Here is a 15,000-nt window from a genome sequence, read left to right as displayed (position 1 = left end):
TTTCCAGAGAGTTTATTTTTATAAAGAATTCTATTAACTTCTTAGTTGTTGGCTTTTATTGATTTTTAGTAATATAAGTTCATAAATTCTTAACCCATTGACTCCTGGGCCAGGGGTTCCCCATTGATGAGTAAAATCGTCTGGTGTTAGACAGAGTAAAATACTAAGTCTGGCGGGTTTTGGCCCGTTCAGGCGTCAAAGGGTTAATTAATTAAAATTAAATTAATTGTGATAATTTTATTGTTAATTGTTAGTTCTTAATTTTAATTTTTTGCGCCGGTGACCCCAATTATCTTCATTAGCCACGTAAATAAAGTTCATGCATAATTATATACATATATGTATGTATTCATGTCAAGCCATGCAACTAGGGTGTCTTAACCACTCATTAATTTTCTTTTAGCAAAAGAGACAGGAAAGGAACCCCTGATAAGAAACCAGGATCTCGACAAAGCAAAAGCAGGTAAGATCTTTGTATCTTGGTTCATTCAAAGTCGGTCATGTCTAGGTGTAAGTTGAATCAGGCATGGGAAATTTAAGGTGCGAAACTGAGCTCCAAGAAAGTGAAGTAAACAATCCAAGTTTGCGCTTTGTTAGCAAATAAAACCTGACCTACATTCTGACACTTTAAAAGCAGTTTCAATTTTCATAACTTTGTCCTTATGCCCGTTGCCAAGCAACCACATGAAGCTGATCATCCTTCCCAACTCAATGAAGGTTATTGGATGTGTGTTATAGCCAACATATTAAAGTGATGCTTTTTTGTTAGCCTGTGTACAGCCGCCCGCTCCCCAGACATTGGCTACTTTTATGTTAACCACCATAAGAAAGTAAAGGAAATAATTTTTTTATGATTTTACTAAAATCCTTTTCTTAATTGTTATACTTTTTCAGAGAGGCAACAAAACAAGGCCGTGTTTCTGTACGTTCTCAGGGAAGGGGTGAGGTGGAGGAGGACTTCAGTGAAAGTTCATCAGAGAGTGAAGAAGAAGAAGAAAGTCAAGACAGGAGACAGGTCTGTTGTGCCATGCATCTTTTCTGTGGGGTCCTGTCCACGTGATAAAATGTGTTGAGGATGTGGGGATAATGAGGTTGCTAATGTTGATGATGTTGAGGGCGGGAGAAGAAGATCATGGTGATGAACGTGTATTTACGCATGGTGAAAATCAAGGCGTGGTGCGTGTGAAACGGATGACATGTATGGGATGTGCGTGACACATCTAAACTGAACGCGGCAACCAGCTGACTGTTTACAAAGTTGGATGAAGTCAGAATTGGAAGAACCTGAGACACATCCAGTCTGCAGTGAAAGCAGGATTCGAATACAGAGACCCGGCGGGCACATTCCGTACTCCAACCACGTAACAATCCTGCCTACTCATATTAAATTTTGAAGGAAAGAATTTTGAATGTGGATATTTGAAGTGTGGGTCATATACGAAAGGTAGAACTGATCCTCATGCTTTAAGCAATTGTCTCTTATAGACACCTGAAAAATTGAAGTAGCTTCAGCGGGATTCGAACCCGTGACCTCTGCAATGCTGGTGAAATGCTCCACCGACCGAGCTATGAAGCCACACAGTTAGGAGCAGGTCAATAGCCCTTATCAGAGTTATCAGCGGTTTTGCCGCATAAACGAGGCTAAGGGGTCATTTTGTATCGAATTGACCGTCAAGCCTCTTTTGCATGTAGTTATAAACAAAAGAAAATGTGCCTGCAGGCTCAACTCCAATAAGGTCTATTCATTCAGTTGTCTATAAGAGACAATTGCTTGATTGTCAAGTTAAGTGCGAGTATCACTTCTTCATTTCGTCATTTCATTTTCTTGACGTGAAGAAAGATAAAGGGCATTTGAAAGTTGACAATAATTTTGGATTGCTTTTGGTGCGCATTTACTACGCTGAGTAATTGGCAATTGGTTTCGCGCCACATTCAGACTTGCTTGTATTCGTTTTCCCGTGCTGAGCACCGGCTGCATGTAGTTTCTCAACCTTGTTCCCAGGATCTCTTTATCCTTTCGCTCCAGTGGAAGAAAAGAAGGGAGACCCTGGAAACGAGGTTGGTAGTTTTTTTTGCGTTGTGATTGGTTCATTTGATTGTCTTCTTCTTTATGATTGGCTAAGGGTATCACTAAATGTTTTCTGTCTATCGGCGATCAAATGAAAACCGCCTGGCCACAGTTGCTCAAAAGGTGGATAACGTTATCCGCCAGATAAATCACTATCCAGTGGATAAGTCATAGGGAAACCTGTGGATTGCAATTTATCCAGTGGATAGCGTTTTCCACCTTTTGAACAACTGGGGCCTGATGTGTATTTTGCGTTTCAGGAATCCAATGCCGATCTCCCATCAGAGTATTGGCAGATACAGAAACTGGTCAAATACTTGAAGGTATGTCATAGCGCTGAATATGCGGCTGCCAGCATGTTTGAGCACTCGACGGCAAAGTGCCACTTGCTTAACCTTGGCTGTTTCTGTTTTCTAGGCCTCCTACACCGTACCCCTATTTTAAAACTCGCGCATCGACATTTCATGGAGAGTATAGGGAAGACCCGGCACAGCACTGTGAACTCCTTGCTCCTCCCTTTTTGAGTATTGTAAGTTCATGAACACGGGGTGTGGGGGTCACCTACGGTTTATTCTTCTTAACCAAGTTTTCACTGGTGCGAGAAAGACATTTCATAGAGTGGCTGTAAGTCACACTGTATACTTCTAACCCTGAATGGTTTTATCTTACTGCCACTTCTTCGAAAGCCTCTTGCAGTCACCGTGGGAGAGGTATTATTACCCCTCTCCTAAAAACGACTAACTTTAGGGAAGAGGCAATATTTATCCCCTAAGAACGGTGGCGGGGGAAGACACCACCCCTCCCCCCCAAAAAGTTAAATTAATAGCAGAGGGCGCGCGCACGAAGCACCATTGGTAAGAAAATATGGTGACCGATCTGTGGGGAAAAATTTGGTTTTGGGACCAACCCCCCATATATGCCATGGTGCAACCCGCATTTTTTTGGCAGGAACATCTTTGTTTTTTGGACATCATGTTATAGTTAATTTAGACCTGTCAAAGCAAGGTATCCGCCGACCAGTAGCACTTAACCTACATCGCGGGCTTGAGTTTAAAGCTTATCAAGGTTTTTAAGTTGACCGCTGACCAAGCATTGGTTTTCAATTGGATCGCAGGCTCAAGCCAAGTTAACTTGTTGTAAGAATATATAATATGGGACTCTACTTTTGGGCTTGGTTAAATCTACATGCATATATTAACCCCATCAAAGAATTTTGCTCATCACCTGCCACAGTGTAGCCTCATGTGATTGTTTCATTATAGAGTGGAAATCAGACTGCTACTATTATAGCTCTGTGTGCCATGAGGGACTTTAATTTACAACAAGAGACTTGTCAGCTGGCTATAAGGGATGTTGGAGGACTGGAAGTGTTGATTAACCTTCTAGAAACGGATGAAATCAAATGCAAGGTATACGAAACTCCTTTTTGGTGAGAGTCCGTTCAAAGAAACACTACTGCGTCGGATTTTTCCTTGCTGATGCCTCTCAGGCCAATTTCAGATAGCGCGCATTCCCTTGGCTTCTGGGCTAGGGAGAGGTCCTGAGAACGAGGTTGCGTGCAAGCAGCTTCTTCCGTTAAAAATGGCACGTGGTCGAATAGGAGCTTAATGACTAGTTTCGAAAACTAGTCACCAAGTCCCTATATTTCGATCGCGCCATTTTCAACGGAGGAGCCTGCTTGCAGGCCTCTGATACTTTGCAGCCTGGATTATCTTGCACTTTTGCACTGTCTTTATTCCTTTCCCAAATAGAGTGACTCGTCAATTTCATCAACTGATTCTGTCTTTTCTTGTTTTTGTTTCTTGGCCCTCTTGTAGATTGGATCTTTGAAAATTCTGAGCGAGATCTCAAGAAATTCCCTTATAAGAAAGGCCATTGCTGATTTAGGAGGTGAAAGAGATGATTCTGTAATCAACTTATCGTTTTTTTTTTGTCATAGCCGTTACTCCTAAATGTATAATACCTACAGAGAGTTGACCAATCAAAGAGCTATCCAAACGCACCAATCAAAATTCACTAATAGTATCACGGCTGAAGTGACAGGCAATCAAGACGTCTCTGCTGAACAGTCAGGTCAATTATCGTGATGCCAGTCACTGACAGTGCACTGATTGCTTCACGCTGAAGATAACTCCGCTCAGGTTGTAAAAGACCTCGATTGGAAGCGATTTTTGAGCAACAGAACGATTGGGTGAACTAATCCCTTTACGCTATCACGAGTATTTGAGTATAGATTATTCCATTTCGCTCACATCAAATATGAGGGTTAACCCTCTTTGTATCCATTATTTTGTAGCGTTGCAGTTGCAGCAGCCGTCCTCGTTGCATTCAGTTCCATACCGTTTTTCCTTCCGTTTTCTTATAGCCTTTTAAAAATCGGAATCTTCACTTCCGGTGGGGTATAAAACCGCGCTAGTAAGGAAACTGGGGATAGCAGAACTGTGACGTCAAACAAGAACGAAATTTATCCAGGGTCCGCATTTTCCTTTTTATTTTTTAGATTGGCCAGTTTCGTATTCTAACGGTTGGACTGGATCTAGCATGAAATGGAGGCTAATGCGGGTAAATTAATTTGGATTTGAAAAGATTTGCCCGTATTAGCCTCCATTTCATGCTAGATCCAGTCCAGCCATGAGAATTCGAAAATGGTCTATTCCCTTCAGTCATTAACAAAAGTCCTGCTACACTCACCCTGGCGAATTTTACTTCACCTAGTTATGATATGACCCAGTGGTCAAACCATTTTACAATGATATTGGCCTAATTGTTCTGTTCTTGACAGGTCTGCAGACCATGGTAAAACTCTTGCTTGGATACAATGAAGAGCTTAAGTGTTTAGCGGCAGAGACCATCGCTCATGTTGCGAAATTCAGAAGAGCCAGACGCACTGTTAGACAATATGGTGGAATACGAAAATTGGTATTAAAACTAATACAGTCTTTGGTGATCTCATATACCTCTTGCTAACGCAGTTCGAGGTCCGTACTGTAAGTTACGGAAGCACGGGCCATAAATCAACGGAAAAAAACGAGCATCCGTAACGAGGGTAGTAAGATCTTTATTATATCTCTGAGGTACACCAGCGCACGGGAAAGAAAACTAGTTGAAGTCAAGCGGAAGGTTCATCTGCCACAAATGATTGTCGCGCCAAAATAAAAAAAAACGAATAAATCTTTTTGGCCTTTTGAAATAGTTGGTTGCAAGATTCAAACAGTTTTTCAAGTTTATTTAGCATAAACGACATGAAGAACTTGCTAGAGAATGTTTAAACAAAATTTCAAATTTAGCAGGCCCTACTGTAGAATATGGCCTGCTAATTTGGCCAATGATAGCGCGCGTATTATCTAAGAGATACAATAAAGTGAAGTATGTTCAGAGTATGGCCTTCCACCTCACCCTTACCGATTCCATACTCATCCCACTCACGAACGTACTTTTAAGCTCGATTTGCTCAACTCACTCGAGTTCGGGTATCCTCCCCAAAAAGAGAATGGAGCGCTGGCTCATTTCTCGAAACAGCGGCTGGTAATTGAGCAAACACTCCACCAAGACCCAGATGCACGCCCATTTGCGATATCCAACACGAAATGCGCCGTGAAGTCTGAGCATTTGCTTCTTCTTTCCTACAGATAAGTGAGTGGGGTGAGCGTCATTTTTAGGTTAAGGTAAATGAAGATTTTCATCTTCAGTTGAGGAGCAGAGTCTAGGGGACGCTTTGTGACGTTAGTTATCTGTATTCCTTGACGAGAGTGATGTTGAAGTAGGGGATACGTGGTGAAGCTTACTAAATTGGTGTGTATCTAATTGCTTGCATTGCAGGATATATCACACAGAACCACCAGGATCCTGACCCGTTCCCCCCCCCCTCCTACCCCACCCATACCCCCTTTCCTATGTACTCACCATCCACCCCATCCGGTCACGCACAACCTACCTCAACCTGCTCAACCCAGGACCTCTTGCCATGTAACCCCAATCACGGTCAGCCTCTTCACAAAGTCCACTCGCCCAAGAAAGTATCCCATTGCAATCACCTACTTCTTCACTCCAGGGACAGTCTATAACCTTTCCGTTGGGGTGCGGACTTATCAATGTCAAACATTGTCGTCGTTTTTGTCGCTAGAATGGCTTTGACATCTATTTGTATTGACAGGTGTCACTCCTGGACTGTGGGACTCTTGTAAATGCATCTGATCTGGAAGCAGATGTAGCTCGTTGCGGGGCACTTGCCCTATGGAGCTGTAGCAAAAGCACTAAAAACAAACAAGCCATCCGCAAAGCCGGCGGAATACCTCTCCTGGCTCGATTACTCAAGTCTAACAATGAAGCAATGCTTATTCCTGTTGTGGGGACACTACAAGAATGTGCTACAGAGGTAAATACAAAATTAGACTGTCACGTGTTGAAGTCATGCTAGCGGCGTGACACAGTCACAGTATCCATATCCGAGGCTTAGCCTTCAATCAAAATAAAGCAATTGCTTAAATTGTCTAGCCAAGTGCGGGGATCACTTCTCTCAATTTCGTCTATAATCCGCACTGCGAGCATAATTGATTTCGCAAATATTTTTATTAGCGTGTTTGATTTTAACCCAATTAATCCTTGGGTGCATTTTTATTGAGAGTAGAAATGCGCCAGAAATACATTATCGTCATCGTTATTGTTATTATTATTATTATTATTATTATTATTATTATTATTATTATTATTATTATTATTATTAGAGCTATATTCAATTGAGTGTCGTAAAACCAAAATCAAAGTAATTACTTTGGCCTATCAAAAAGGACGGCGACAATCTCGTAAACCAATCAAAACTCGAAATAATTACATGTAGCCGACACAAAGCGCGGGAAAATGTGCACGCGCGAGCCACGATTGGTCTTGGTTTCACTTCTGATTGGTTGAAAAAATGGCGCGAGAACTTTGAACCAATCACTGAGTGAAGTAAATGCAAAACCAAAGCAATTAGCTAATTACTTTCGACACTCAACTGAAAACCGCTCTATTATTATTATTATTTAAACTTCATTGGTCACACGTTTATGAAAGGCATCTTAAGATTTTAGTAATTTTTTTGTTAATGCTTTGTCATTTCAATCATTAGTATCAGTATCATAGCTAGCAGCTAAAATCTCCGAGCATTAAGAATCCCAACAGGCCGGAGGCAAACCAGTTGGCTATTTACAAGTGCAGCCAAGAATTTGAACCAGGAACTACCTGGAACAAATTACACCAGTGGACAGAACGTGTCTTGAACCCGGGATCTCCGCATCTCAAGGCAGGCGTCCTAACCACTGGGCTGCACTGCCTGCTAAATCGCGTTTAATCACAAATTTTCAAGAAAACTTTGTTTTAAAATTTGTTTCAGCCTAGCTACAGGCTTGCTATTCGCACTGAAGGTATGATAGAAGACCTTGTGAGAAACTTAAAAAGTGAAAACCAAGAACTCGAAATGCATTGTGCGAGTGCCATATTCAAGGTGAGATTGTTGTAGTACCATTGCACTTTGCCTATGCTACCCAAAAGCATTGACATGAATGGGTGGATACAGGGGCTTGTAGGTCATGAAGGCCTTTGCTTTCAAACAGATTCGTGATCGCATGACTGCTATCTGGTAATCAAAGTACTAACAATTCATTTAAGGTTCTCCTAAAAAGAGGAAACAAATAACAATTTCAAACAACTATGGTGTTGCTGCGGGTAGAGTTACACGGAAGAAGGTTGTACAGTTTAACCGCGTGGTAAGGTCAATCTAGTACTTTGTGGGACAGCACAAAGTTTCAGTTCTTTCCCTTACCTTTAGCAGAACCCATAACAACGGTAATTCAGAAAGTCACTTTGTGACGTCAATACAAATCGTGAACTCCATCACGCAGCAGTTTTGTTCCTAGTTCCTAAAAAATACGTGCAACAAAATGATCTTGACAGTTTTTAAATTCGTATCAATAAATCAGCAATGTTCTTTTTTCTCTTACTCGTACTAATTTTTTTCTCTTATTCTTTTCTAGTGCGCTGAGGACAACGAAACCCGTGAGCTTGTTCGAAAGTACGGAGGCCTGGACCCTCTTGTGTCTTTATCGTTCAATGTTGAGAATAAGGAGTTACTCGCCGCTGCTACAGGAGCCATTTGGAAGTGTTCAATCAATCGTGAAAATGTGACCAGGTGAGATTCATCTTCATCTACATGTTCCAACGCTGTTTGTGTGGGGAGGAGCGTTGCGGCTGTTGGCTGAGGAGCGGAGCGGCTGCGTAGGAGACTACATGTTCCAGCACTCGGCAAAGTCCCTTTTTGACTGATGGCTGTTTCTGCATGCTTAGGTGACCTCATACACCGTAAGCCTTTTTAGAGACATCACGCTAAGCCGGCCACTTCTGTTGGAGAGAAAAAGATTGCCACAGCACCGGGGACACCACCCCCTACTCTTCTCGAATAGTGTGTGGGTTCTTTAACGTCCCACAGGGAACTAAGGAACAGAAAGGATATTTGTGAGACGGGGCCTTTGGTTTATAGTCCTTATCCAAGAAGACTTGAAAGTCTAACCATTTGCAGATAAAATTACAAAGGCAGCACTTTCTTTCCTGAGTACTGAACCTGCCGGGGTTCCAACCCGCGACCTCCCGCATGACAGCCCGATGCTCAACCAACTGAGCCACCGGTGTTTTCCAAACATTTGGGAATTCTGAGTGGAACATCTTTCCAAAAGTTGATAAACCTTAGTAAAGAAGCTTTAACGAAGATGTAAGCGATGTTTTTGTCCCTAAAATGTGCCATCTTTTCAACGAAACCAACTTAAATACTCAGCTCGCACGCAGCGGCCGATCCATACCGGTTTCCACCGTTTTACGGCAATCGGTTAGAAACACGGGAAAGGGGAGGTTGGAGAGTTAAAGTTTAAAAAATTCCCGGGGGAGCATACCCTCGGAACCCCCCTAGAAACTTTTTCGTTGTTTTGGAAACCGGTCGTTATTTATCCTTGATCCGCCCCTGGTACGAATCGCCTATAGCTCAGTGGTAGAGCGTACGGACTAATAATCGGAAGGTCGAAGGTTCGACTCCAGAAAAGGAGCACTCGGATTTTTCCGAGTGTCACCGAGTCACCATCGACAATAAAAATCCAGAACCCTTTCTTCCGACAGAATGAAGGTCGGCATTAGATTCTATCCACCAAAACCACCCTGGCAGAGAGAGAGGCTGAGGATGAATTCAAACACACTTCGTGACGCCTTGTACATACTACTTCGTGTCAAGCCACCCTCATATTAACATTTAGAATATCTATACAGAAAGTATCCCAAACATTCATAAAAGCTAACCGTAGGCCTAATTAGGACTAAAGAAAAGTTTTAAGTTGCCTAAGGTTAGCTTTTATGAATGTTTGGGATACTTTCTGTATAGATATTCTAAATGCTAAATCTAAATGTTAATGTGAAGGTGGCTTGACACGAAGTACTATGTACAAGGCGTCACGAAGTGTGTTTGAATTCAACCTCAGTCTCTCTCTCTGCCGGGGTGGTTTTGGTGGATGGAATCTTATGCCAACCATGAATGAATGGCCAGAATGTAACTTGAGGTACTATATATCTACATGATAGTTAGACTGCTAACAATCACTTCTAAGCCAGCTAGTCGAACCGCCTGCTTTAGTCATGCTAGCAAAAGCCTGCAATCCCTTTTTCTTGTTCTCTCCCCATTCTCCCCTTGCCTCTTTGACTCTTGCCGGTGTGACTGAAGCGGGCGGATCGACTGACTGTGAAGGGACTGCTCACCAATAGCAGTCTACATGATAGTTAAATATAAGTACCACACGGCCATCGTTTAAAAAAGGACCTATCCATCCTTTGTTTTGACAGCCAACGAAGCACTGTTTACTTCGTCTTTGTTTTTTTTTTCGTTGTTGAGTGATCTTCACCTATCGCCGTATTTTTCCGAAAAAGGCCGAAGAAATTTATTGCCGCATTCATTCATTCATTCATTTCTATAGATTTCAAGAACTCAAGGCAATCGAGCAGCTGGTATCTTTGTTAAACGAGCAGCCTGAGGAGGTAAGTCATGGCGATGTTTCGATTCGGTTGTTTGTAAAATCTCTTCGCCCGTCCTACTCTCGGCGGTGAAAGACCCTGGGAAGGAGATTGAAATAATGAGAAACGTAGAGATTCTAAGCTGAACTTTGAACTTTAAGTGTCAATTGTATTTCGCGCTAAGGCGCTAATCGGGACACGGTGCAAAAATCAAAGAATGTCAAATCGTAGGCTGTGTAGAGGCTGTGTAACAAAAAGCAAAATAACTGTGAAGTTTGGCGACTTAAATCCTCTCCGTTCTTAAGATACAGAGAGAATTGTGACACCCGAAGATGGCCCGTAAAGTTTCGGGACCTTCGAGAAACGGGCCCCAGAGTAGAGAACCAGCAAACTCAACCCACGTGAGACGCCAATTCTGGGAATCGAACCCGGACCACAGTGGTGGAGCCGAGTGATCTTAATACTGCGCCATCCCTGCATTAATGATCCTGGCAGTAGCAGTCGTGGGTTCGAGACCCCTTCAAGCCGGGGGTCCGTTTCTCGAAAGTCCCGAAACTTTTCGGGACCTTTTTTGGTGTCGCAATTTCGTATTTTCTGTACCTTATGAGCGGAGGGATTTTAAGCCATCAAACTTCGCAATCATTATGCTTTTCGTTGTCTTGAAAACATGTCAAAAGAACGGCTTGACAAAACAAGCGAATGGCAGTTTCGTAAATGGCTTCTCGGGCCCGAAAAGTTTTCGGGACGTTCAAGAAGCGGGCCCCTGCCGGGATTTTTTTCAGGCTTCCCGGGTATTGCTCACGTTGCTCGTATCTGCGATGATCATTTTTGGTTAGAGTTATAAAACCGCAGTTCAAGAATGTCTTTCATATATTCACAACGACAATGATCTTCAGAAGATCACGTCCTATTTTCTGGTTAGCAACTGAAGAGCTGGGAGTTAGAGTTCTGTGGATGCGACTTGTTTGGATTTGGACGCTCAAACTCTTAGTTAAGCCTGGGGGTGGGCTTAGAGCGAGTTTCAATCGAGTGTCGTAAAACTAAAACCAAAGTAATTACTTTGGCCAATCATAAAGGACGGAGACAATCCAGTAGACCAATCAAAACTCGAAATAATTAATCGTAGCTGACACAAAGCGCGGGAAAATGTGCACGCGCGAGCCACGATTGGTTTTGATTTCACTTCTGATTGGTTGAAAAAGGGGGCGCGAGAACTTTGACCCAATCACTGAGTGAAGTAATACAAAAACAGTGCAGTTCGCTAATTACTTTCGACACTAAATTGAAAACCGCTCTATAACATGTAAAATCTAGATCCTGTAGTTCCTTCCACTTTCCGGAAGAAGGCAGTGGTTGGGGAGCTTGCCTTAAGGGTTCATGATTGATCCTGGTAGTTCGGCCCTAGTCCAACTCAGTTCTCGGCTGCACTTGTATAAGTAGCTCTCGGCCACGATTCGGAATCACTGGACAAGAATGTTTGGACGAGTTTTAACACGAGTCCAATTTGAAACTCTGAGACACGAGAGAGAACGAGGACAGTCAGTTTTGTCTTACACAAAGGATCTTTCTTGTACAGGTATTGATCAATGTTGTGGGGGCCTTGGGCGAGTGCGCGCAAATCCCTGCCAACCGAACAACCATACGAAAAGCAGGAGGGATACCTTCACTGGTGAACCTGCTGACCAGTACCAACCAGGCTCTTCTGGTCAATGTCACTAATGCAGTGGGGGCCTGTGCGACCGAGCCTGATAACATGGCGTGAGTAGAAATTACGTGTTCTCTCGTTTGAGAATTTCCTCCACAGTGAGCTCAAAGTTGAGATGAAGACGCGCATTCATGAGCATCAGAGAAGGGACAGGACTTCTCACATTTTCCAACATTTGCAATACTCTGAGGAATGTCTAAGTCTCTGTTTTGAGAGCTGCTTCTCCATTTTAGATATGGCACCCAAACGTTTCCAGTTGTTGCTCAAAGAGGCTTCTCATATCCGCTGGGAAAATCCCAGTCTAAATAGGCAGCTAAAACATGCGTAGCTAACTCTATCTTTTTAGCTACATACTGCAAATTCAACAATCAGGTGACGTCTCGCATTTGGTATTGGTACGTAAGAACGTTGGTATTTCCTTTGTAAGTGGCACGTGGAGGCCGTGCTTCAGCATTGTTCTCTCAAGATTTGCACGCGTGTTCAAAGATGAATGTGACCACGTTAACACCGTTTGCAGTTTACAAGAAGTCTCTTAGAGCTTTTGGCGTGGGAATAGGCCAGTTTCAAATTCTAACGGTTGGGTTGGATCCAGCATTAAATGGAGGCTAATGCGGGGGAATCCTTCCACATGCAAATTATTGCCCCCGCATTAGCCTCCATTTCATGCTAGATCCAGTCTAACGGTGACAATACGAAACTGGTCTATTGCTTCTGTTTTTCAATTGAGTGTCGTGAAACCAATACCAAAGTAATTACTTCGACCAATTATTACGGCACGTACAAACAGCGCAACAAACCAATCCAAATTCGTACCAATTCCATGAAAATTGCTCAAAGCGTGGGAAAAATCGCGCGTGCAAGCCGGATTGGTTTCGGTTTTCCCTCTCATTGGTTGATAAACTGGCGCTAGACTTAGCCAATCACTGAGCGCGGCAATCGCAATCGCGCAATTACTTTCGACAGTCAGTTGAAAACCGCTCTACTACACCTAGTAATTGGCTTGAAAAGCTCGCCCCAATCAGAGACACTTGTTTTCCCGCCCTAAGCGCCAGCTGAGTGTGCGTATTCTCCTTACGTTCTGATTGGCCCTTTGCTTGTCAGCATTTCTTGTTAGTTGCCATTGGGGTAATTTAGTTCTTATAGGCTTTGAATGTATTTCAGTCCGCTATTTCCGAGTTAATGTTTGCCTTCTTCTCAAAGCGAGTCTATGTGCGAAGTTTTACTTTACGTATGAATGAAAACCAAACTTTGCACTTGGACTCGCATTGAAGGGTAGGCAGACATGAACTCAGAAATGGACAATTTTCTTTGGATCCTCTGTATATTTTCAGTATTATTGATCGTCTCGACGGAGTGCGTCTTCTCTGGTCGTTACTTAAGTCCAACAACCATAAGGTGTGTTTGCCCGATTTTTTTTTTCAGTCACTTTGTAAATGATTTTGTTCCTGCTTTTTAGAATAGAAGAAATTCCATATACTCTAAAATCATTTCATTCTCCTAATACGGCATGTAAGTTGAACTCTTAATTGACCAGCTCCCTGTTGACTTGACAGCTCACTTGATTTAATATTTTTTTAAAAAAGAGTTGATTTTAATTGATTTGTGGTCTCCCTATAATTACTAGAGTACTTGTGCTCGGCTACAAATGCTTGAGATTTTAATAAAGTTGTCATCGTTATCGTCATCGTTATCATGTCGTCATCATCATCATCATCATCACGGTCATCATCGTCGTCATAATCATCGTCATCGTCATCGTCATCGTCATCATCAACATCATCGTCGTCATCGTCATCATCATCGTCATCATCAACATCATCATCGTCGTCATCATCATCGTCATCATCAACATCATCGTCGTCATTATCGTCATCGTCATCATCATCGTCATCATCAACATCATCATCGTCGTCATCATCGTCATCATCAACATCATCGTCGTCATCATCGTCATCGTCATCATCATCGTCATCATCAACATCATCATCGTCGTCATCATCATCGTCATCATCAACATCATCGTCGTCATCATCATCGTAATCATCAACATCATCATCGTTGTCATCATCAACGTCATCATCAACGTCATCATCTTCGTCGTCGTCATCATCATCATCATCATCATCACGGTCATCATCACCACCCCCACCGCCGCTTCCAACAACGTCAACGTGGAATGACATTTGGTCGATATTTACCGGAATAAGCACGAACGATCTTGGATCTTCACAGAGCATTCTTCGTAACAGTTATGGTGTATTTTGTCGATTTAGGTGCAGTCTAGTGCAGCCTGGGCTATTTGTCCCTGCATCGAAAATGCTAAGGTGTGTGAATAACGGCACTTGGAGATTTAAGAAACTGGGTCTCAAACAGAAACGTTATGAAACACAAGATTTGCCTGTAGACCACTTTCATAAATGGCGACCTCTTCTATATTCTTTTGTATTTATGTTAATTAGACTTACTGGTAATTGTAATGGTAATGGTAATGAATTTATATGGCGCATTTTCTATTAAAACACATTCAAATACGCTTTTCAAGCAAGGGATCTATGGCTGAGATCGGACATCACCATATATAGGCGCCGCTGGCAGCCTCACTTTGAAACAATTATTCTTTTGAAATTCGCTCGTCGTAGCGAGGCTAGAAAGGCTTATTAGCATGAAAACAAAAGCGTATTTTATTTGGCCGCCATTATGAAAGAGGTCTATAGGGACCTTAAGCTAGGGCGACTACGACGGTCCGAGAACGTTGCCTTAAAATATTATTTCCCGTTACTGTAATAATTTTGCGATTACTCCAAGTGGCTTGGCTTGGAAAGGGTGAGCCCACGTTCCAAGAATAAAATGGGTGAGAACGGTGTGGATGTTTAAAGAGAAAATTGAAAATTCATCGTCAGGTGCTCTCGTTTCCCACATGACCTCAAATTTGATCATTTCACGTCGTTGTCAAGTCGAGAGCGGCAAAGAAATGTATCAAAATGTAAAACGCACCTGCAGGGCGTGCAGAACTATTGTTTTTGCTATTTAAACCTATTGTTTTGTGGTGTTCTCGTAGCCGTCGTCGTCGTCTTTGCTTAAGCTCCCTAACGACAATGAGAGATCAACTAGTGCCCCTGGTTTAAGAGATCTTTTTCTCAGACCCAATTATTGTTAGACTGCTATTTTCCGTATAAATTCCAAAGTTAATGTATGCACCTGTAAT

General features: G+C 42.5%; 1 protein-coding gene across 2 annotated transcripts in view; it reads left to right on the top strand.

Moving 5' to 3' along the window:
• Window positions 1-15,000, top strand: part of LOC137984982 (outer dynein arm-docking complex subunit 2-like) — a 41,224-nt gene that overhangs the window by 11,740 nt on the left and 14,484 nt on the right. For both annotated transcript variants that reach the window (XM_068832354.1, XM_068832355.1), the window contains exons 11-23: window positions 404-463; window positions 895-1,015; window positions 2,329-2,391; window positions 3,331-3,477; window positions 3,886-3,958; window positions 4,851-4,987; window positions 6,222-6,443; window positions 7,440-7,550; window positions 8,080-8,234; window positions 10,054-10,114; window positions 11,667-11,848; window positions 13,127-13,190; window positions 14,069-14,119. In XM_068832354.1, the coding sequence (XP_068688455.1) occupies window positions 404-463; window positions 895-1,015; window positions 2,329-2,391; window positions 3,331-3,477; window positions 3,886-3,958; window positions 4,851-4,987; window positions 6,222-6,443; window positions 7,440-7,550; window positions 8,080-8,234; window positions 10,054-10,114; window positions 11,667-11,848; window positions 13,127-13,190; window positions 14,069-14,119 (1,447 nt within the window). The remainder of the gene's footprint in view (window positions 1-403; window positions 464-894; window positions 1,016-2,328; window positions 2,392-3,330; window positions 3,478-3,885; window positions 3,959-4,850; window positions 4,988-6,221; window positions 6,444-7,439; window positions 7,551-8,079; window positions 8,235-10,053; window positions 10,115-11,666; window positions 11,849-13,126; window positions 13,191-14,068; window positions 14,120-15,000) is intronic.

Source organism: Montipora foliosa, chromosome 14 (assembly GCF_036669935.1).
Source record: "Montipora foliosa isolate CH-2021 chromosome 14, ASM3666993v2, whole genome shotgun sequence".
Lineage (NCBI taxonomy): Eukaryota > Metazoa > Cnidaria > Anthozoa > Scleractinia > Acroporidae > Montipora > Montipora foliosa.
Note: the sequence above shows the minus strand (reverse complement) of the source record. Positions and strands in the feature narration are given on the sequence as shown.